This window comes from Squalius cephalus (genome assembly GCF_949319135.1).
Source record: "Squalius cephalus genome assembly, chromosome: 8".
NCBI lineage: Eukaryota > Metazoa > Chordata > Actinopteri > Cypriniformes > Leuciscidae > Squalius > Squalius cephalus.
Window position 1 is genome coordinate 4,170,970 of NC_137129.1, and position 23,146 is coordinate 4,194,115.

General features: G+C 36.6%; 3 protein-coding genes across 3 annotated transcripts in view; 1 reads left to right on the forward strand and 2 right to left on the reverse strand.

The window, feature by feature from the left end:
• Window positions 1–23,146, forward strand: part of ppt1 (palmitoyl-protein thioesterase 1 (ceroid-lipofuscinosis, neuronal 1, infantile)) — a 230,959-nt gene that overhangs the window by 199,852 nt on the left and 7,961 nt on the right. The window lies entirely within an intron of this gene.
• Window positions 122–3,664, reverse strand: LOC307162696 (elongation factor 1-alpha). Its single transcript, XM_079878208.1, has 8 exons — window positions 3,447–3,664; window positions 2,677–2,833; window positions 1,944–2,123; window positions 1,553–1,849; window positions 1,293–1,443; window positions 947–1,203; window positions 630–864; window positions 122–542 (listed from the first exon to the last, which is right to left on the reverse strand). Exons 2-8 carry the CDS (start codon window positions 2,818–2,820, stop codon window positions 418–420), a joined length of 1,389 nt encoding a protein of 462 aa, XP_079734334.1. The 5' UTR covers window positions 2,821–2,833; window positions 3,447–3,664; the 3' UTR covers window positions 122–417.
• LOC307163180 (sialin) lies at window positions 9,406–23,112 on the reverse strand. The gene is made up of 11 exons (XM_079879145.1): window positions 22,916–23,112; window positions 20,988–21,152; window positions 19,671–19,888; window positions 17,100–17,333; window positions 15,482–15,656; window positions 14,853–14,971; window positions 14,309–14,470; window positions 14,100–14,232; window positions 12,338–12,485; window positions 12,034–12,124; window positions 9,406–11,942 (listed from the first exon to the last, which is right to left on the reverse strand). Exons 2-11 carry the CDS (start codon window positions 21,082–21,084, stop codon window positions 11,796–11,798), a joined length of 1,524 nt encoding a protein of 507 aa, XP_079735271.1. The 5' UTR covers window positions 21,085–21,152; window positions 22,916–23,112; the 3' UTR covers window positions 9,406–11,795.

The window sequence follows — 23,146 nt, forward strand, 5'->3', positions numbered from 1 at the left end:
GGGGAAAAAAAAGGGCTGCAACACGTGTTAAAACAGCTGCAATGACCCTGACGAATCACTTCACAGTTGCTCATCCTTAATCCCACCCATTTCCCCAGTCATCACAGGAGACAAAGCACAATTTCGATTTTTAATACGTTTATTAGTTTATTCAGCAGCTTCTTTCCAAATTTTACTGTGGCAACAGGTGCAGTTCTAAACCATTTCAACACAAATTTAATAACTGAAAGAGGCACTATCAGTCAATCAATAAAGCCACACACTTAATCCAAGTTGTTTTCCTTTCCTGCGAAAATTTTTCCGATGAGTTTTAATCAGCATTAGCCAGTCCTTAAGTAGAGTGCCCAGGTTTAGAGATATTCCAGGAGGTTGGGCAGAACATACCACGACCTTTGGAACAGCGTGATCGAGGGAAATTCACTTGGTCTTGGCAGCCTTCTGTGCAGACTTCGTGACCTTGCCAGAGCCGGCAGCTTTCTTCTCAACGCTCTTGATGACACCAACGGCAACGGTCTGCCTCATGTCACGCACAGCAAAGCGACCTGTGGATGGAGAGCGATTAGCATCACGTTCTACACAAGCCGATACTGAAGATATGGATGAGAATGCTAATTAGTATGTGAACTTACCAAGGGGAGGGTAGGTAGAGAAGCTCTCCACACACATGGGCTTGCCAGGGATCATCTCAACAATGGCAGCATCTCCAGATTTAAGAGCCTTGGGGTTGTCCTCAAGCTTCTTGCCAGAACGACGGTCGATTTTCTCCTTGAGCTCAGCGAACTTGCAGGCGATGTGAGCAGTGTGGCAGTCCAGCACTGGGGCGTAGCCCTGAGAGATCTGACCAGGGTGGTTCAGGATGATGACCTGCAAGACAACACTAGTTAATACAGGAGTTTACATCAAGACGGACTATAAAAAGCAACCAGAATAATGGAAAAGGCCTAACCTGAGCCAAGAAGCTGCCAGCCTCCATTGGTGGGTCGTTCTTGCTGTCTCCAGCCACGTTTCCACGACGGATGTCCTTGACAGACACGTTCTTAACGTTGAAGCCAACGTTGTCACCAGGAGTGGCCTCAGTAAGAGACTCGTGGTGCATCTCAACAGACTTAACCTCAGTGGTCACGTTGGCAGGGGCAAAGGTCACAACCATACCAGGCTTGAGGACACCAGTCTCCACACGACCCACGGGCACAGTTCCAATACCTTGAAGAGATTAAAGTGACATTAGAGACAATCCATTGACAAAAATAAAAGGGAATTCAGAACTTGAAAACTGGAGTATTAATACAAACCTCCAATTTTGTAGACATCCTGAAGTGGCAGACGGAGGGGCTTGTCGGTGGGACGGCTTGGGGGCAAGATGGCATCCAGGGCATCAAGAAGAGTAACACCGCTAGCATTACCCTCCTTGCGCTCAACCTTCCATCCCTTGAACCAGCCCATCTAAAAAGGAAGATAAACAATGGCAATTAAAACCTGAAAACCAATAGCATACTGCAAAATTGCTCAACTTTAGACAATTTCATCCATGCAAATCAGCTAAATTAATTACGTTTGTGCTGGGCTCCAGCATGTTGTCTCCATGCCATCCAGAAATTGGGACAAAAGCAACACTGGCGGGGTTGTAGCCGATCTTCTTGATGTAGGCGCTGACTTCCTTGGTGATTTCCTCAAAACGGGCCTGGCTGTAGGGGGGCTCGGTGGAGTCCATCTTGTTGACTCCAACAATAAGCTGTTTCACTCCCAGAGTGAAAGCCAGGAGGGCATGTTCACGGGTCTGTCCGTTCTTGGAGATACCAGCCTCAAACTCACCAACACCACCAGCAACAATCAGCACGGCACAGTCAGCCTGGGTGGGAAGAAAACAAGAACAGTTAAACCACACCCTACTTCAGAATTACTCCCAAAGAGCACAATTATGTAAGAATGGAGCGTAGACCTACCTGAGAAGTACCAGTGATCATGTTCTTGATGAAGTCTCTGTGTCCAGGGGCATCAATGATGGTGACGTAGTACTTGCTGGTCTCGAACTTCCAGAGAGCAATATCAATAGTGATACCACGCTCACGCTCGGCCTTCAGTTTGTCCAGCACCCAGGCATATTTGAAGGAGCCCTTGCCCATCTGTTTGAGAAACAGATATTAAAAGTTAAAAGGGAGGCATTACTTTAATGAACCATGATGCAAAAAAAATAAATAAAAAAAAATAAGGGATACAACTTAATTTTTGTCCACCAGGTAATTGATTGGATCTTTGTGGTTTGCTATTGCTGATATCTCATGTGACTAACAAGTTGTCCTGCCCTCATATCAGTAAAGTCATTGCAAGAGGGAGGGAAAAAAATAAAGTTAAGCGTACAAGCTAAATGTATATATTAAAAAAAAATTTTTTAAAGTACTTTGATTTACAGTTAACTAACAATTTATTAAACAATTGAATTGAGAAGTTAAACTGCTTGAAAGGCTGAATAGAGCTAGTGCACATGTTGCTCGGCCTACTAGGCGCCATTACAGAAACTGCAACGTCATCGCTAGTCCAGCTTAAGCTCCGCCCACTCCACACCCAGCCGGCTTGAGCACAGGAACGCGTGCTACCGCCGCCATTTTGGCTCTTGTTACCTCAACTTATGCCGCAATCTATTTACGAACAAAAACGTTAAAGCGTCCGAACACTCACCTCAGCAGCTTCCTTCTCAAACTTCTCAATGGTTCTCTTGTCGATTCCACCGCATTTGTAGATCAGATGGCCGGTGGTGGTGGACTTTCCGGAGTCGACGTGGCCAATAACCACGATGTTAATGTGGATCTTTTCCTTTCCCATGATTGATTAGTTTCTGTATAAGAAAAGAAAAGGGAAAGCTTAATAAACGCACAAGACAAGCACAGATTTTTCATATTTAAAACTTTTGATTGGGGATTTCGCAACTAAAGTAAGAGATGGCCCATCTTTCAACCGGCCTAGTTCACCATAAGGCGACTGCGACACGTGTTTCTTTAGAGTAGTGCGGTATTAAGTTACAATACATATCTAAAATGTCTGAAAGGCATCCAAAAGGAGTCAGACATCTGTCTCTAGTAACAGCTGTTGGATGCGAGAATGTGTGGATGCCTTTTAACAGGCCTGTGACTTCAGTCGGTTAGTGCCTTTGTTCTCTTGCCGGTTCTCATTCTTTCAACGATAAACGTACACGGAAACAATGGAAAAATAAAATTAACCCAAACTCATCTAAACATACAAATAAAAAAAAAACACAACATTAAAACACAAAATTAGAGTGAAACCATTATATAAACCGTCAGTGATAAAAACACGGAAAGTAACGGAACACCGCAGACATTTAAAAAGAAACCGCCAACCGTGTATATTTTTTTCAAATTGTCCAAAAGTTGCTATCAGACAATAACAGTGTAAAAACCCAAGGCCTATGCAGTAGAAAAAGCACTCACCAGGATTGAGAGATAACTCCTCGGCTGCTGCTCCCCTTTGCCAGGTAACAGAAAGAGGAAGAAAAATTCTTCGTTTGGCGAATTTATACGCGGGAGGAGGAACAACCCCCCGCTTCCTCTCCCTCCCTAATCGACCCGCAAATCACACACAATTGCGTGAAAATCTCCCCGCCTCGTCATGGATACGTCACGACTTTGTTTCACCGAGCATCGGGTTCACTGATATTTCTACAAATATTTGAGATATGTTGCGATATACAAAAGTTTGAAAGCATTAAGGTTTTTGAAAGTAGCCTCTTAATTTCACCAAGGCTGCATTTATTTGATAAAAAAAAAATACTGTAAAAATAAACAGTAATATTGTTACAATTTAAAATGACTATTGTAATGTTTTAAACTAATTTATTCCGGCATCATTACTCCAGTCTTCAGTGTCACATGATCCTTAAGAAATCATAGTAAAATGCTGATTTCGTGCTCAGTTATTAATAATGGTTCTTATTTTTATCCATGTTAAAACCATTTTTGCATGCTTAATATGTTTGTGGAAACCGTGATGCATTTTTGTCTGGATTCTTTTAATAGAAAGGTAAAAAGAACAGTATAGGCCCTATTTATTTGAAATTGAAATACTGTAACAATATAAATGTCTTCACTGTCTCTTTTGATCAATTTAATGCGTCCTTGCTGAATAAAAGGTTGTTTTTTTTATATAGGCCTATATTACTTAACCAAAACCTTTGAATGGTTTCCTAAAAACAAAAATATTAAGCAGCACAACTGTTTTCAACATTGATAATAAAAGGAAATGTTTCTTGAGCAAATCATCATATTAGAGTGATTTCTGAAGGATCATGTGACACTGAAGACTGGAGTAATGATGCTGAACATTCAGCTTTACCATCATAGAAATATAGGCAATTACATTTTAAAACAGGAAACAATTAAAGTGTATAAATATTTCACAATATTACTGTTTTTAGTGTATTTTTGATCAAATAAATACAGCCTTGGTGAGCATAAGATACTTCTTTCAGAAACATTTACTAATTTTGACCGGTACTGTACATAATGGTAAAATATGTTGTTACTGAATATATACCACATATTTCGAGATACCAATACAGATAGGCATTAAATAATCTTTATTACACATAATTAAAATATATATATATATATATTACACATTTGTTTCTTTAGTTTTTCCATTTTAAATTTATTTGCTTACCACACAAGTTAAAATATTTGATGTCTTTATGATGATTGACAGCAATCATCACTATAAAACTGAAACTGCATTATATATCAGTGATTAAACTGAATCATGTCATCACATTTACTTCTTAAAACTAGTTCACATTTAATTATTTGGGTTTGGTTAAAGTTGCTGCAGTGCAGATATACACAGCTGTTCATTTCTTTCTCATCTTTGTGCTTATTCTCAAACTAAAACTATGATTATACATCTGACTTCTTGTTCACATGCATCAGTTTCAGAGAATGTAAAGGAATTATAATTGTATTTTATTAGATGAAACCAACAGAGACACAGTGATCAGTCCAGTCCTGTATGTAAATCAGTCAGCAATAGCACAGAGTCGATAAGGCCACTCAGGCCCATTGTCTCAGATGCATCTCCACCCGCTGGTTCATCTATTCAGATTCAAATGCCATCAGATAGGACTATTTGCAGGACGGTGAGATTTTGACGAGCCTATTTTAAAACATAAGCCCATGGGAGGCAATGCAACTTTCGTAATTTCCCTTAGTTTGTATGCATTTCATGCATTCAGAGTTCATTGTTTTTTAGAAATCTTCCATTCCCTTCAATGCCATACAAGCCTTTAACGCCATCCTCAGTGTCTTGCATTCCTCATAGCTTTATTTCAAAGAGCTGGCATCTCCAGTTAACTCTCTCTAGGTAACAGATGCCTGTTCGACAGCTGCTATTTTCAGTCAAGATCAGCAGCACAGGCGCGCAGTCGGGTCACATATACTGTGACAGTCACAGCGGTGTGCAGCGGAGTCTAAAAGTCAAAGAAATCACTGGAAATAGGATTTTTTTTATTTAAACCTGCTAATAAATAATGTTTCAGGATTTTTTTAAATGCTGGAGAACATGATAAAACAGGTTTTACACAAACTTGCAGCTCAAAAGATTTTAGGACAAAACTTTTGTAATATAACTTGTAATACTATTCATAAGAACTAGCATAATAGACCAATATTTCACTATAGGTCACGTATGTGTGTGCCCCACTTCACATCACACAGACAGTGATGAGGATCGACTCGACTGTCTATTTGAGTAAAATATAATCAGTCATAATTGCATCAACAGTGTTGTCTTCAGACAATGCTTTGCATAGTCAACAGATAATACATTAAAATAAAAAGCTGAATTTTGTGCATTAATATTAATGAGACAATATATGCAGGGCAGCACAGTTTTCAAAATGTGCAATAAATTGAGTGAAAATTAAGTTTAGTGGGTTCAGGAGGACATTGGAATTGTATTATTTATGTCCACAAAAGACATCAGTTGATAAAACTACTATGCATTGTGTACTACGCAAAAAAAACAGATTAATGTGCAAAATATATTTAACACACAATCAAAATAGTTTTACTTCCACATTGCAATTTTGTTTCAATACTGAAATACCGGTAAGAAACTTTATTTTAATCAAAAAGATAAGTTAGTTTACCTGTCAGCTTGATGCTTGGGAAACAGCTAATCTAAACTACAACTCTGATCAAGTCAACCCGAACCTACAAGGGCAAGTAAATAATCAAACAAATCCTTTTATTAATCATGATTGTGGTCTTCTTTAACAGTAATCCTAGAAAGTGAAGGAGGCAGAATTGTGTAAGCAACCAGTCACATGACTGAAATAAAAAAGAGATTCCACAGCAATTTAGAAAAAAAAAAAAAAGTTGGCACATTCACTAAGTGAATTACGGTGAGTCCCACTTTTCCTCACACACAGCCCAAAGATGATCACTATTCACTCAGCACAGCTGTCTGGAGTCTCAACTCAACATACACACACAGCTCAGCATATCAAACTGTTTCAAACCACTGAACATTTGTCTTTTTGTTCTTTTTGTCTTGGTCTGGTCTGACCTGTTTGCCTGGTTCATGTAGCAGCACAATGCTAACAGGCTTAATAGCTATTTATCCAGATAAATTGCCTTTTGCTTTTTATCTCATGCACTCCACAAGTGTGGGGGAGGGCAGGGAATGTGTGCCACGAATCAACGTCAGAGTCTGGCATGAGATCAGTGTTGAGTCATGCAATCCAGAGGGAAAGGCCTGAACTTCTCTCTCTCTCTTTCTCTCTCTCTCTCAAGGCTCAAACACAGAAGTCCTCAGTGCAAGATAGCTTTGTATTATGGCTTACGTTTTAAGTTTTGCAGCAATGCTTATGAGTTTTGCCTCAGAAATCAGTTTGGATCAAAGTTTCTCCTAAATGAATAAATGCAAATGTAAATTGTAATTTTTTGCTACACATGCATCTATTTCTATGCATGCTTCTATTTTAAAGTCTGCATGAAATGGAAGTTTCCCTATATTTGTGACATACACTCACCTAAAGGATTATTAGGAACACCAGACTAATACTGTGTTTGACCCCCTTTCGCCTTCAGAACTGCCTTAATTCTACGTGGCATTGATTCAACAAGGTGCTGAAAGCATTCTTTAGAAATGTTGGCCCATATGGATAGGATAGCATCTTGCAGTTGATGGAGATTTGTGGGATGCACATCCAGGGCACGAAGCTCCCGTTCCACCACATCCCAAAGATGCTCTATTGGGTTGAGATCTGGTGACTGTGGGGGCCATTTTAGGACAGTGAACTCATTGTCATGTTCAAGAAACCAATTTGAAATGATTCGAGCTTTGTGACATGGTGCATTATCCTGCTGGAAGTAGCCATCAGAGGATGGGTACATGGTGGTCATAAAGGGATGGACATGGTCAGAAACAATGCTCAGGTAGGCCGTGGCATTTAAACGATGCCCAATTGGCACTAAGGGGCCTAAAGTGTGCCAAGAAAACATCCCCCACACCATTACACCACCACCACCAGCCTGCACAGTGGTAACAAGGCATGATGGATCCATGTTCTCATTCTGTTTACGCCAAATTCTGACTCTACCATCTGAATGTCTCAACAGAAATCGAGACTCATCAGACCAGGCAACATTTTTCCAGTCTTCAACTGTCCAATTTTGGTGAGCTCGTGCAAATTGTAGCCTCTTTTTCCTATTTGTAGTGGAGATGAGTGGTACCCGGTGGGGTCTTCTGCTGTTGTAGCCCATCCGCCTCAAGGTTGTGCGTGTTGTGGCTTCACAAATGCTTTGCTGCATACCTCGGTTGTAACGAGTGGTTATTTCAGTCAAAGTTGCTCTTCTATCAGCTTGAATCAGTCGGCCCATTCTCCTCTGACCTCTAGCATCAGCAAGGCATTTTCGCCCACAGGACTGCCGCATACTGGATGTTTTTCACACCATTCTTTGTAAACCCTAGAAATGGTTGTGCGTGAAAATCCCAGTAACTGAGCAGATTGTGAAATACTCAGACCGGCCCGTCTGGCACCAACAACCATGCCACGCTCAAAATTGCTTAAATCACCTTTCTTTCCCATTCTGACATTCAGTTTGGAGTTCAGGAGATTGTCTTGACCAGGACCACACCCCTAAATGCATTGAAGCAACTGCCATGTGATTGGTTGATTAGATAATTGCATTAATGAGAAATTGAACAGGTGTTCCTAATAATCCTTTAGGTGAGTGTATATCCGAATGAAAATTTTTGTTTGGCAAATTTTTCATCCGTAAACAGACATTTATGGGCTCACCTCATCCTCTCTCACATTTTTTGATTGAGGTAAACTCACTGCTTAAGTCTGCTTAAGTTTAAAAATAGCAATGAAAAAATGTGATAGATTCCTGGAACAATATGAAAGATTCCTTTGTAATAACTGTTGTTTCAGCTTTCTCTTATACATTGTGTTGTTTTTTTCTAATTATCTATAGCGTTAGTATTGTTTCCTTACAAAAATGTATGGTACTTAACCTTTTATCTTTTTCTTTATGTCTTTTATTTATCCTTTTTATATGTATATAAATGAGTATCCTTAATAAGTATCTGTCTTCACATACAAATTATTATTTTTTTATACCATAATGTACTCCTTAAGGTGTTTGTATTTTTGCATCATCTGTTTCTTGAATAAAAAAGAAAGAAAGAAAAGCTTTAAAAATGTAGGGCGGGACTTGATTTTGCCTGTGAGGATTTGATTGGACGGTTGTGGTTTGCTATTGGTCGATCTCATGTGAGTGACAGGTTGCTCCGCCCTCACGCCAGTAAACACATCATCAGAGAAAAGAAGAAATGTTGCTGCAAGAGGGAGAGGAAGTTATTTTGATTAAAGATTATGAGGCACATGAAAATAATCATGTGCACGGATAAATCATTTATAATAAATACTGCAATATTCCATTCAAAAAAGGGTAAATATTGATGTGGTGACTAAGAATCCTTGGGCTTTCTAGCTCTAAATCAGATATGAATTGACATACAATTAAATTATTGTACTCTAGTTGAAAAGTTAAAACTCCAGTAAAACAACATTGCTTTTAAAATATTCAAACATAACATACCTTTAAAAATAGCTTATATAGTCATACATATTAGGCCAATCTTCTTGTAACAAAGAAAAAAAAATCCTCCCACCTCCCCCTCAAGGCAACACACTTACACTTGCAAAACCCCCCATGCATTTTTAAGGTGTAATGCAAATGGTTGGGGGTCAGGGAACAAACATCTGCATGTGTGAGAACCCCATGCATCTGTCTCACACATTTGGTGAGAATGCAAATGTCTATGAATGAAAGGAAGTCACTTCACAACTGCTAAAAAGAAGTTACATATACAAAATAATATAAAATTTGACTCATTTATTTAAAAAAAAATACAAGTTCATATATAGGCTATGTAAGCCTAATATGTTTCCTCGATAAGGTCTTTCAGGTAGAAAAGAAAATATGACTAATCTACAGTAATATAAACAATATAACAGGGTGTGTTATGGAAAGTTCAAGTTGATAGATCAAATACTTTGCTCCCTTGAACAGCTAGTGAAACTGTAACACAAGAAATGTTATTTTACGATTCTCTCAGGCTTAGTTTTGTCCGCCAGATCATTTATTTACACATAAAATTCTGGAAATAAGGAATAAGTGCTTTTACAATAGGAACAATTAAAAAAGACTAGCCTAAAATAGTAAGGATATTCCGCTGTCTTGTTGATAAAATAAAAATTCGCACTATCAGTGAAACGAAGAGTTAAAACATCCAGTCAGGCTACATAACATTCTTCACGTTTACATCAGGGTCACGCATGTAAATAAGCAATCACGTGATATCTTGCCGCATTCAGCAAAGTACATCCGGGTCGTTTTCTCAACAGTGCTGATGTAACGTAAATCAATAGCATACCGGAGGCAGTGTCATTGTACCTATATCTGGTAATTTACCCATCAACCGTTTTAGTTATTGGCCTACACATTTTAAAAATACATATAGCATTCAAACACTCAGTACTATCTGCTGTAAAATCTGCGACATTCTTATAATCTAGCCATTTATCACCGATGTGATGCGCCCCCTGCCGGCCGCCACCGCACAGCGTCAGTTAAAGGGATAGTTCACACAAAAAATTAAAAATTCAAGTTGTTCCAAACCTGTATGAGTTTCTTTCTTATGTCGAACACAAAATATTATATTTTAAAGAATGTTAGTAACAAGACAGAATTTTGTGTTCGACAGAAGAAAGAAACTCTGAGGGTGAGCAAATGATGACACCATTTTGGATGAACTATCCCTTTAATTAGAGTGCGGTTGGCTCTATTGGCTCATATATCATATATCACTGTAGCAATTAGACTTATGTGAGGTTATTTACTCTGTAATTGCACATAGGAATGCTAATGGTTGATTAGTGATCTGTTCACTTGCAGATAACAAACTAGTGCTGATAAACATGACTCTAAACCTGCACTGTAAACATTGCATTGCATTTATTGTACAGAAATATTTCTTAAAAAAATAAAAAAAATAATTAAAATACTTGGAAATTTTAAGCATTGATATATTCATGTCGTTGCCATTGTGCCTCAAACAGAGACACATTGAGTGCTTAAAATAAACATTAAGTGAAACTTAACTTATTAAACATTTAAACTTTTGAAAAAGGCAAGTTTCAAACAATAATGAAACAATAATTTCCATCTGGACTATTACTAACTACTAACAGTATCTGTCAGTAAAACGGAAAGACCATGGTTTTCATGATAATGTTAGATTTGCAGCCAGAACTGAACTGACACAATTAATAGAGTCCAGCTACTTCATTAGCAAGATTAAAATGATCTGAAAAGCACTGGTACCAAAAAGATTCAAGTATTTTCATTATTGATGCATTAAAGTGCTTATTAATAAGTATTTTCAAATGCAATAAAATATGGTTGAATCCTCTAAATTTGTTCCTTTTCACCAATGTAACACATTTTACACTTATTTATAAGATAGCAAAAGTAATAGAATTATGAAACGGGATTATTCCATTAAATTCCATCCTTCCTTCATGATTAACTCAACGGATAAATATCGGCAGAATAATAAACAGCACTTGTTGTTAAGGCACTTCCGATTTTCCCTTAAAAACCCTGAGTGAAATATAATTAATATCAGAGTCAAAAGTTTGGACAGACATTTCCGTTTTTTTATAAATAATAGTATTCAAAGTGTGGAAATTACGTAGTGACCTGGTAGAGAATTGGTAGTAGTAGGCACATTTTATATTTGTCTAAGCATTTAAAGTAACAATTTTTGGTTACTTTATTTTAAGGTGTCTTTGTTACAATGTAATTATACATTTAAGTACTGAGTAATATTAAGTGACTACATTTACTTACTATAGGGTTAGGTATGATTTAGAGTTAGTTGCATGTAATTAAGCACAATTTATAGTCATTACAATAGTAACTGTATGTATATATATATATTACATGTACTTACTATTGTAATAACTATAAATTGTGCTTAATTACATGCAACAAACTCTAAATCATTGTTATATATAATTTATATATATATCAATGACACTAATATAAAGTGTTTTTTTTTAAGATCATGAAAAACAAAGTGCAGTGCGTCCAAACTTTTGACTAGTATGTTATGTGTTATTCTATATTCAACACATATGTTATGTGTTGAATATAGGACAAAACCTAAATAAGTCAGTCCTAATATCCCTCTGAATTGGTCAAATGGAATGTTTAATTGTGTGTATCTGTGTCTGATTCCTCATCTGTCCTCGCCCAGCTCTGAATCTTTCCAGTGCCAAAGATGACGAAAAAGATGGCCCCGAAGGCGCTCACTCCGGCTGACAACCAGAACACATGCTTCCATCCTGTAACTGAGTGCTGTTCGGAGCAAAGAAAGGGAGAATACATCAAAAAACATATCAAAATGACTTCAAACTGCAGATGTATAATGCATAAAAGGACAGCTTACATCTTTGGTCAAGTAACCCACTACAATTGGTGCAAGGACACCAGGGATTGTCCCAAAAGTGTTTGTGATTCCGAGAAGCATTCCCGCGTACCTGAGAAAATATGCATATATAACTGGTGCAACAAAAGTGGAAGATGTACTTAATTGATAGACTGTCTGATGCATGTTAGATTTAGCATAGCATTACAAATCAAGACTTGATTTGACTCTATTTCTTCAAAATTCTTCAAAAACCAAAAGTAAATTCCAGACAGAACTCATAGCCTACAAATCTATGTTTGTTCAGCCAGTTTAGTTTTTGTACCGTGGAGCAATATCAATCTGGTTAAGGAAGACCCCAGCAGCACTGAAACCCCCAAACGCACTGGACATGGTCAGAAAGGTCACGGCCATCACACCGCTACAGCCCGAGAAGCCCACCGCCACCAGGAAAACAGCGGGAAGAAACAGACCTATGGGACACAAGACACAAAAAATATCAATAAAATTGCCTATAAGCTGCATTACAATTGAACTGTCAGTATGTATATGTATCTGTCCCCCTCTTACACTTGGTCACCATAAATATTCATTAAAATGTGTGACAAAAAAACATCCCATATTGTCCGTCCACAGAACTCTGAATATTTATCTCACAATTTTTGGATTTTTTCTCACAATTACGAGTCTATGTCTCAAAATTCTGAGAAATTAAGAGATATAAACTCGCAATTGCAACAGAATTGTGAGATACAAAGTTATAAAGTGCGAACTGCAAACTCGCAATTCTGAGAAATAAAGTCATAATTGAGAGAAATAAAGACAGAATTGTGATAAACTCGCAATTGCGAGAACAAAGGTCAGAATTGTGAGGTAAAAAGACAAATACGTTCTTTAACTATGAGTTTACACCTGACAATTTTTACTTTTTTCTTGCAATTTTAGGTTTATATCTCACAATTCTGAGAAATAGTCAGAACTGAGAAAAATAAAGAGAAACTGAGAATTTTTTCCCCCTCAGAATTGTGAGATATAAAACCTAAAATTACAAGAAAAATGTGAAAATTTTAAAGAAATAAAGTCAGAACTGAGAAAAATGTAGAATTTCTTTTCCTCAGAATTGCGTTATAAAGTCAGAATTGTGAGATATAAATCACAATTGTGAGGAAAAAGTCAGAATTGTGACAGAAAAAGTAAAAATTACCTTTTTAATTGCGAGTTTATATCTCACAATTCTGAATATTTACTAAAAATTGTGATTTAAACTCGAAATTAGGAGAAAAAAGTCAGAATTGCGAGTTATAAACTTCCCCCACACACGAAAAACAAAGTATACCATGGCCATGAATTAACAATTCTTTCCCACGATTTACTAATACGTCAGCATGTTTTACTAAATATATTTACACTTTTTTCTTGTAATTTTAGGTTTATATCTCACAATTCTGAGAAATAAAGTCAGAACTGAGAAAAATAAAGAGAAACTGGGAATTTTTTTCCCCCTCAGAATTGTGATATAAACCTAAAATTACAAGAAAAATGTGAAAATTCTGAGACAATTCTGAGAAATAAAGTCAGAACAGAGAAAAATTGAGAATTTCCTTTCCTCAGTATTGTGATATAAACTCAAATTTGCGAGTTATAAAGTCAGAATTGCGTGATATAAATCACAATTGTGAGAAAAAGTCAGAATTGTGACAAAAAAAAGTCAAAATTACCTTTTTTAATTGCGAGTTTATATCTCACAATTCTGAATTTTTTACTCCTTTTTTCACAATTTTGAGAAAAAAGTCAGAATTGCAAGTTATAAACTTGGACTTGTGAGAAATAAAGTCAGAACTGTGAGATAATAAAGTTGCAGTTATCTTTTTTATTTTGTATGGATCCCCACAAACGAAAAACAAAGTATATCATGGCCACGAATGAACAATTCTTCCCCACGACTTACTAATACGTCAGCATGTTTTACTAAATATATTTACTAAAACGAGAGAACTAATTCTTAACTCTCGGGCACGATATACATTTCTTGTCTGCACAGCTCTGTAATATAGTTTTATCCCGTGCCTTCCATTCAAATCACATACCAATGAAAGTGAATATTTTGCGTACGGCGGTGACACTCAGGATCTCCCTCTCCAGCAGATCGTCTGCCAGCACACCTGAGCCCACCGAGAACAGCCAGCCAAACAGATACGGCAGAGCGGAGAGGAACGAGTTCTGAATGATGACAAGACGGAGTGAGACGCGGTACAGAAACCAGACCGGTTCAATCGAAACACACCGACTGCCTCACCTGTTGCAGATTAAAGTGGAGCACAGTGTCCATGTAGGTAGGAAGTGAGGTGAGGAGAGTGTAATAAGCCCAGTTGGAGCACATCTGTGAGATGATTATGGCCCAAAGAGGCACAGAGAACACCATAGATACTACAGGCACGGACCAACCATGAGGCAACCCCTAAAAACAGAGAAAATATCAGATCAGATCATCATAAATGCCTGTAGATCTAAACCACAGATTCATTATGATGTTGGAAATTCATGTTATTTGATGATCAGTTCTAATAACAAATTTAGGTTACACTTTATTTTAAGGTGTCATTGTAACAGTGTAATTATATATTTAAGTACTGCGAAGTTGAGGGTTAGTTGCATGTAATTATGCATAATTTACTGTTATGGTAAGTACATGTAAAATATGTAACAAGGACACTGTAAAATAAAGTGTTACCCAAATTTACATATCATCATGCTAGATTTTATTTTTTAGCATGACTGACTAACCCCTGATGAATAAAGACGAAGACCAAACTGTATGCATCATCAAAATTAGATCATACCTGTGAACCGATTGAGGTAATTATGTAATCTTTCTCTCTGTCACTGATTCTTGGGTGAGTTCGGGGTTCATCCGACACCAAGAGGAACCAAATCAGTGCCCAAAGACAGCCTACACCACCTGGTGGTTAAAAACACTTTAATACATACATGTTTGATATAAGATATAATTTTATATTACATTAAGCATGATATTAAAAATATGAAGACAAGAGCAAGCAACTGGATGCTGTTCAAAAGAGTTTTTTTTTTATGTTTTTTGAAAAAGTATCTTCAGCTCACCAAAAATACAGTAAAAACACTAATATTGTAAAATATTATTACAATTTAAAATAACTGTTTTCTAATGTAATTCATTTTAACATGTAATTTATTCCTGTGATCAAAGCTGAATTTTCAGCATCATTACTCCAGTCTTCAGTGTCACATGATCCTTCAGAAATCACTCTAATATGATGATTTGCTGCCCAAGAAATATTTCTGATTATTAACGTTGAAAACAGGATTTATTTGAAATATAAATCTTTTGTAACATAATAAATGTCTTTATTGTCAATTGAATGCATCCTTGTATTAATTTCTATTTCTAAATCTTATTGACCGAAAGCGTTTAAATCTTAGTCTCCCTCACCACAGGAGTAGAAGACTGCCGGCCATCCCAGATTATGGCAGATGACGCCAGTGAGAGGAAGAGCCACGAAGGCACCGAAGCTCGATCCTGCACCGGAGAACGTCATGAGACGAGACCTCTCTAACGGAGGAGCCCAGCGCGACCACATCGCCATCATAGCAGGAAACGTCACACCCTACACACAAGAACACCACACACACACACTCACATACAGATACATATCTCCATCTCCATTTGATACATATACAAATACAGATACATATCTCCATCTCCACTCTCCATTTGAATCATGGGTAACACTTTACAATGAGGTTCTTACATTAGTTAACATGAACAATACTTCTACAGCATTTATTAATCTTCCTTAATATTAATTTCAGCATTTACTAAAACATTATTAAAATCAAAGGTTGTATTTGTTAACATTAGTTAATGCACTGTGAACTAACATGAACAGACAATGAACAGCTGTATTTTTTTTAACTAACATTAACATTAACAAAGGGATATTTCATCACTGGAAAGATGAATGTGTATTTAAATTGGGTAATTTATGTAGTAGAAATGTGAAATTATTTTAGAAGTTGGTGCCTTCTAGACTGAGAAAAGCCAGAAAATGTATTTTTGGCTCATGTGGATGAAAGACTACAACTCCCAGAATGCACTTGCTTCGCTGCCCTACGAGGACACTCCCAAGCCACGTCTACCGGTTACAGAGGGCAGTATCGGAAGAAATGATACAACTAGGCTACTAGTCGACTCGAAACTGAAAAGACGGCGTTTTATGGTGAGATCCCCCTATGGGCGGGTTGAAGACATGCAGAACAGCTCCTCCTACTGGCTGGAGTCTCTCGCCTCTGGACAAAAAAGCCTCCGATGAGCTAAATGATGATTTTTGTGTCATTTGAGGGTTTTTCCCAGACACACAATACAGAAATCTCTCGTCTCAGGGGGACATGAGGGAGGGAAGCACGGTCACTCGAAAATACTACCGGGTTTCTACTGATACAAAGCTTAATGCTAATCGGTGAAGTATCCCTTTAACTAATACAGTAACACATGTATTGTTAGTTCATGTTAGTTAAAGGAGAACTCCGGTCAATTCCACAGTCGAAGTCCATAGTAATTGATTGTCGAGTTCACGCGCATAGGTTTAGTACCTATGATCATGCGCCCGAACTCGACAATAGACTACTGTGGACTTCGACCGAAAACAGGATGTAAATACAGGTATGAGCGCTGGCTGAATTAACATCACTTTTATTCATATCTTTCACATCTACTGCAGTCAGATTCACCCGTGTTCACTCTGAAGGAATCACTCACATGACCTGTGCACTTGTAATGACACATCAAGGATGTTAAGAGGCTAAAAGCAGGTTTAAATATTGCCCCATTGAAGTCAACAGGGTGCAAATTTTAAAAAGAGGATAACACGGTGTAGGCAACACCGATTTTTGTCGTTGTTCTCTGTATTGACAGCACTCCAAATGTACAAAAAAATTAGCTCAATGTTAAAATTGACCGGAGTTCTCCTTTAATGCATTAATGAACCTAATTGTAAAGTGTTACCGAAGTATCAGTGCGAAGGATTTCTGGTCACTAAAACGTCTCTAACCTCCCCGAATCCCTCGAGCGCACGCAGGGCGAACAGCCACTTGTCCCCGAGCTGAGCTGAGAGTGGAGTGAGGAGAGTGAGGACGGCCGTCCCGAGAACACCCCCCCCGAGGAAGAGGCTTCCTCCGAAACGACCCGACAGGTATCCACCCGGGATCTGAGTGAACAGGTATCCGAAGAAGAACGCACCAAGCAGCATTCCCTGTGTTTCGGGACTCCATGGGTATCTCGGAATCTTGGGAAAGAAAATGAAAGAGAGAGAAATATGACAAGAACCCAAAAATGTTGGTCAAAAGTTTGGGGTGAGTAAATTGTTGTGGTTATTAAAAGACATTAAAAGGATAGTTCACCCAAAATGACTCACCCTCATGTTGTTTCAAACCTGTATGAGTTTCTTTCTTCTGTTGAACACAAAAGAAGATATTTGGAGATCAAACAGTTGACGGTGGCCATTGACTTGACTATTTTTTTCCCATCAACTGTTTGATTACCATCATTCTTTAAAATATCTTCTTTTGTCTTCAACAGAAGAAAGAAACTCACACAGGTTTGGAACAACTAAGAGATGGCAAAATTTCTATTTTTGGGTGAACTATCCCATTAATATTTGTATCCTGCAAGCCAAGGAAGCATTAAACTGATCAAAAGTGACAGTAAAGACATTTATAATGTTCTAAAAGAACATTCAAATAAATGCTGTTCTTTTGAACGTCCCATTCATCAAAGAATCTTTTCAACACTGATAATAATCAGCATATTGAGAAAATCAGCATGTTAAAATGATTTCATTACTGGAGTAATGATGCTGAAATTTCAGATGTGGCTTAACAGGATTACAAGTATTTCAAAAACATCCCTTCCCTCGCTCTTTGCAACAAATCCTTCCCTCACGGGTCAAAATGACCCGAAGCCCTAAAATTATACTTTTTTTTTTTTGTCCAGAAACTTTATTTCATTTCATTTTGTTGAAAAAAATCTATTTTTAATGCAATTTATTTTTCGAAAATTCTTTCGAAAATCATATTTCATATGTTACAAGAACCGCCTTTTTCCACCTTAGAAACATTGCTAAGCTACGTAACATGCTATCAGTTTCTGATGCAGAAAAGTGAGTTCATGCATTCATGACCTCGAGACTAGATTACTGTAATGCTTTATTAGCCGGTTGTCCTGCATCCTCAATAAACAAGCTACAGTTAGTCCAAAATGCAGCCGCTAGAGTTCTTACTAGATCAAGAAAATATGATCATATAACACCGATTTTATCATCACTACATTGGTTACCTATAAAGTTCCGTATTAATTGCAAGGTATTGCTACTGACTTATAAAGCCCTAAACGGCTTAGCTCCAGTCTATTTAACGGACCTTCTATCGCCCTATAATCCATCGCGCTCTTTAAGGTCACTAAATTCGAGGCTTTTGGTCATACCTAGGATATCCAGATCCACCAAAGGAGGGAGAGCGTTTTCACATTTAGCTCCAAAACTCTGGAATAGTCTTCCTGATACTGTTCGTTGCTCAGACTCGCTCTCCCAGTTTAAAACTAGATTAAAGACGCATCTCTTCAGCCAGGCATTCATATAATACTTTTAATCTTACAGTTAAATCCGACCTCTAGTTCATAAACGCCAGAGGAGAACTGGCCCCCGACTGAGCCTGGGTTCTCCCAAGGTTTTTTTTTTCTCCATTAGGTCACCTGATGGAGTTTTTCGGTTCCTTGCCACTGTTGCCTTTGGCTTGCTCAGTTGGGGATATTTTGGGGATATTTAATTTAATTTTATTAATCAATAAATTCCACTAGAAACAAACCTTGTTGTATTATTTTAATGTAATACTGTGAAGCTGCTTTGATACAATCTGTATTGTGAAAAGCGCTATACAAATATACTTGACTTGACTTTACTTGACTTATTTTGGGAGATTTTTTTGTTATTTTTCATTGTATTTACATTTAAATTACTAGATTTTATCAATAAATAATAAATAAATAATCATTTAAGCCCACTCTTCACATTCTTTCAATGTAAATTCAAAATAACTCAAAATGTCTTTATATAATGTCTTTAATAACTCAAAAACTCATAACCCTTTTAATCCAGCTCAAAATATCTTACATTGGGTGTCTTTGCCGACCTCTTTTTGAAAATAATAATAATATAACATGATATTTCATGAGTCTTGCCACTAGACGGCCTTCTAGCTGTATCTGGAGCAAATGAGCTGTTCCGCTGGGTCCTAAAGTCAGTTAACTTCAGTATGCATTCAGATACATAAAATCATTGGTGAAGTTTTAGCATTTTTAGTTTGAATTTTGAGCATTTTTAGGTTTTTCTCTGTGTACTGAAGCATTCCTCACATTCAATTCATTCCTAAGGGGGTCAAATTGACCCGCGAGGGAAGGATTTGTTACTTTTTTAAATTTCAACCACAAAACTTGAATCAAAATGGTCCGAGGGAAGGATCTTACCGACCCCAAACTTTTGAACGGTAGTGTATAAGAACAAACCCATGACATATGTGGAGACCTGTCAGGCTCAGAGCATGAAAAGCTGCGTGCGGTGTATTCTTACCCCTGGCTGTTCTGAGCTTTGGCTGTTGTTGTCAAGTGTATGGGAGGGTCCTGGACACTCGTTTGATACATTGCTATTGGATGGCGGCTGGTCATTGGTTCCATTTACCATAGCAACCATGGCAACACTGAGATTTACACGCAGACCATAAACCACAGCAAAGCCAAAGAACATCATAGCAGCCAGATTGCATCGCACTGAGCAGCATTTGGGAGGCACTGTCACACATACAAACACATTCTGAAATGTCAAATAATTATATATATTTAAAAAATATTTATAAAGATTATAGTCACTTGGTACACTACTTTTCATAAGTTTGGGGTCAGTTAGATTTTTCTTTTCTTTTTGAAAGAAAATAATTAGTGCTGTAAAATCGATTAATCACATCTAACATAAAAGTTTGTTTTCATATGTATATATATATATGAAGAGTTCAGATGCAAAAGCCTCTAAGTGCCATCTGAAATTTTCTTCTAGAATGATCATTTTTATCAAGCTCGTATAATCAGTAATTTCACTTAAATGACAATTAACAGGTCATTTTCATTGCTATTTAAGTGAAATTACTGAACTTAAATATACGAGCTTGATAAAAATGATCATTCAAAAAGAAAATTTCAGATGGCACTTAGAGGCTTTTGCATCTGAACTCTTCATATATATATATATATATATATATATATATATATATATATATATATATATATATATATATTAGGGCTGTCAAACGATTAATCGCGATTAATAAAAATAAAATCAAAGTTTGTTTTTACATAATATATGTGTGTATGGTGTATAATTATTTTCTATATATAAATACACACACATGCATGTATATATTTAAGAAATATTTGCATGTATATACTGTGTATATATATTTATATTATATATAATTTATATTATATATAAATATTTTTATCGATTTTAATCGATTTGACAGCTCTAAAAATAATACTTTTATTAAGCAAGGACGCATTAAATTGATCAAGAATAATAAAAGAATCCTAAAAATGAACAGTGACCACAAAAACTGAAAACAGGAATGAAAATAGGAATAAATTACATTTGAAAATAGATAAAATAGAAAACAGCTATTTTAAATTGTAATAATATTTCACAATATTACTGTATTTTGGATCAGATAAATACAGCCTCAGTGAGCATAAGAGACTTCTTTGAAAAGCATTAAAAATCTTGCTGACCCCACACTACAGTAGTATTTGTGTGACAAGACCTATGAAGCTCATTAAAAACACACCACAACTTTTCATGCAGATTTTTAACGAACTGCAAAAGATCACATGGCAGACTAACCTGTGGTTTTCTCCACGTCTCTTTCTAAAAGTGGCGCAGTGTCACTGTCCTGGTCGTCTGTGCTCGAGTTAATGGAGTAGCCGTGGTTTAGCGCCATGATCGCAGCGGTTAAGGTGGAGGGTTTGAGCTAAACTTGAGCTAGTTGAAGTATGACATCCACAAATCCTGAAACAAAAACAAGACATTTGGGTCATTCCGCGTCAACTCAACCAGAGGTCCCCAGTTCTGGTAAAAGAAATACATAAATGAAGAAGAAAGACAAATTATTAAATGTTATGGATGTATATTTACTGATTGATTCACTATTTTGTCGAGGGGGTCAAAATGATAATTTTCACCTGAGATTTGGAGCCAAATTACTGCTGGGTAAAAATGACTTTAGAAAGATGGAAGCATCATTATATTATTTTTACACAGATATTGGTAGGTTTATAGTTAAATCTGCTGACTTTAGCGAGCTCTGTTGCATTATATGCCAACGGTGAAAGTTCAGAAATGGGAAAAAGCACTTATTGTTTGTTGCCCCAAATTTGAAGTAAATAAATAAAGTATATAAAGTATTAATAAAGTATATAAAACTCAAGAAGTATTAAAGATATCTTAATATACTTCTAGATTCTGGTACTTAACACACATTTCTTTTGGCATCTTCATTTTAAAGACCCTAAATGGTTCAATCCCAGAGATATGGAGATCATAAAATAAAGATGCTGCCATCTTTCTAAAGTCATTTTTTACTCAGTCAATATTCATTCATTGCACTTAATATTTTTGGCTTTCATCAACATTTATGTTTGTCTTTCTTCAGAAAAAAATATTAAAATAAACAATTTGAGCCGGGGAAGTTTCCGAAATTTGGTTGATTTGACATGACCCATTTCAGATAATGCAACTGATCTGATTTGTGGTGTCAAAATCCATGAGCCTTAAACAATTTCATCATCATCAGCAACACGCGTGGGCTCAGTGCCGTGTGTCTGATGCTGTATTTACTATTGTGTTTCCAATTCCATATATTTTAATGCTCCACATTAGTGTTTGATATCATCAGTCAATTAACTGTGGGCTCTTCCTTTTCTGTTGGACCATCCATCATGATCAATATACATTTTTTAATATTCCTGTCATCATTTATTATGCAAATGTGTCTTTCTCAGTTTTCTTTGATTATTTCAGATGAATTCTATGACAATGTTCTACATTCGTGACCTTTTGGTTTCATTGATTCCTTTCAAATACTATTACATCTTTAGCATTGCTTTTATCATCCTGTTTTTTTTCTCTGTTCTATAGTCTTTAATATTATTTACTGCAATTCAGGTCATATGTTATATTGCACATATGTAAAAATCTCCACATTCCCCTTTCAATCTTTGTGATTTTCATGTCATTAAATACTATTGCCCAAATTAATCAGGAAGCTCTTCATTTAAAAGGTCTAATAGTATTTTAATAGTTTTTGGTTTAAAAAAAGAGAGAGAAATACTCACTCAGATGTGGACTGCATCTATTGTGAAGCCCAAACCTTGTGTAGCAAATTGTGCAAGCACTATAAAATATCATATATAGGTTTAAACTCTCATAATCTCTAGTGTAGAACTTGAGTACATGACAGCATCTGAGCATAACATATGACCAGCACAAAGGTTGATAGAATAGATCAGCTGACATGTTGTGAATAAACATCACAACATCTTTATGCCATAGCATCAGTGATTCAGGTGGCATTTATTTGCCTCCTTCGCTTTACTTGACTCAGCATAAATAAGAAAAAGTGAAAAAAACATCAGCTAAATGTAAAAACATGATACATATGATGATAATATATATATATATATTAAGTGTGTGTGTATGCATTTATATGTTACGCTACTTATACAAATACAAAGTATCCAATGACATATAGCGCACTTTTAATTTATACTTACCATTAACATGTTTCCCAAACAAATGCTTATGAAGACGACGATTCGTTTACGGCCCCTCCATAACCTTACAAACCGTTTAATTTGTTTCTATAAGTACTAAATGTTTAATATACCGGGAAACATGAATGCTGACCGGTGTGGTGAAGTATTAAGAAAGTCACATCTGTTTTTGTCTCAAGTGTTGATCACGTGATCTCGAGACTTCCTGCTCTGGAAAACATCATTACATAA

Bases quoted from the DNA above. Each gene is read 5' to 3' on its own strand.
- LOC307163180 (XM_079879145.1), bottom strand. From the start codon at position 21,084: ATGGCGCTAAACCACGGCTACTCCATTAACTCGAGCACAGACGACCAG. The intron at 19,889-20,987 runs GTTAGTCTGCCA...TATGTGTGACAG, and splicing joins AGACGTGGAGAAAACCACAG to TGCCTCCCAAATGCTGCTCA. The intron at 15,657-17,099 runs GTTAGAGACGTT...TCTTGTGTGTAG, and splicing joins CGCTCGAGGGATTCGGGGAG to GGTGTGACGTTTCCTGCTAT.
- LOC307162696 (XM_079878208.1), bottom strand. From the start codon at position 2,820: ATGGGAAAGGAAAAGATCCACATTAACATCGTGGTTATTGGCCACGTC. The intron at 2,124-2,676 runs GTGAGTGTTCGG...TTTCTCAAACAG, and splicing joins TTGAGAAGGAAGCTGCTGAG to ATGGGCAAGGGCTCCTTCAA. The intron at 865-946 runs GTTAGGCCTTTT...GTTGTCTTGCAG, and splicing joins CTGGCAGCTTCTTGGCTCAG to GTCATCATCCTGAACCACCC.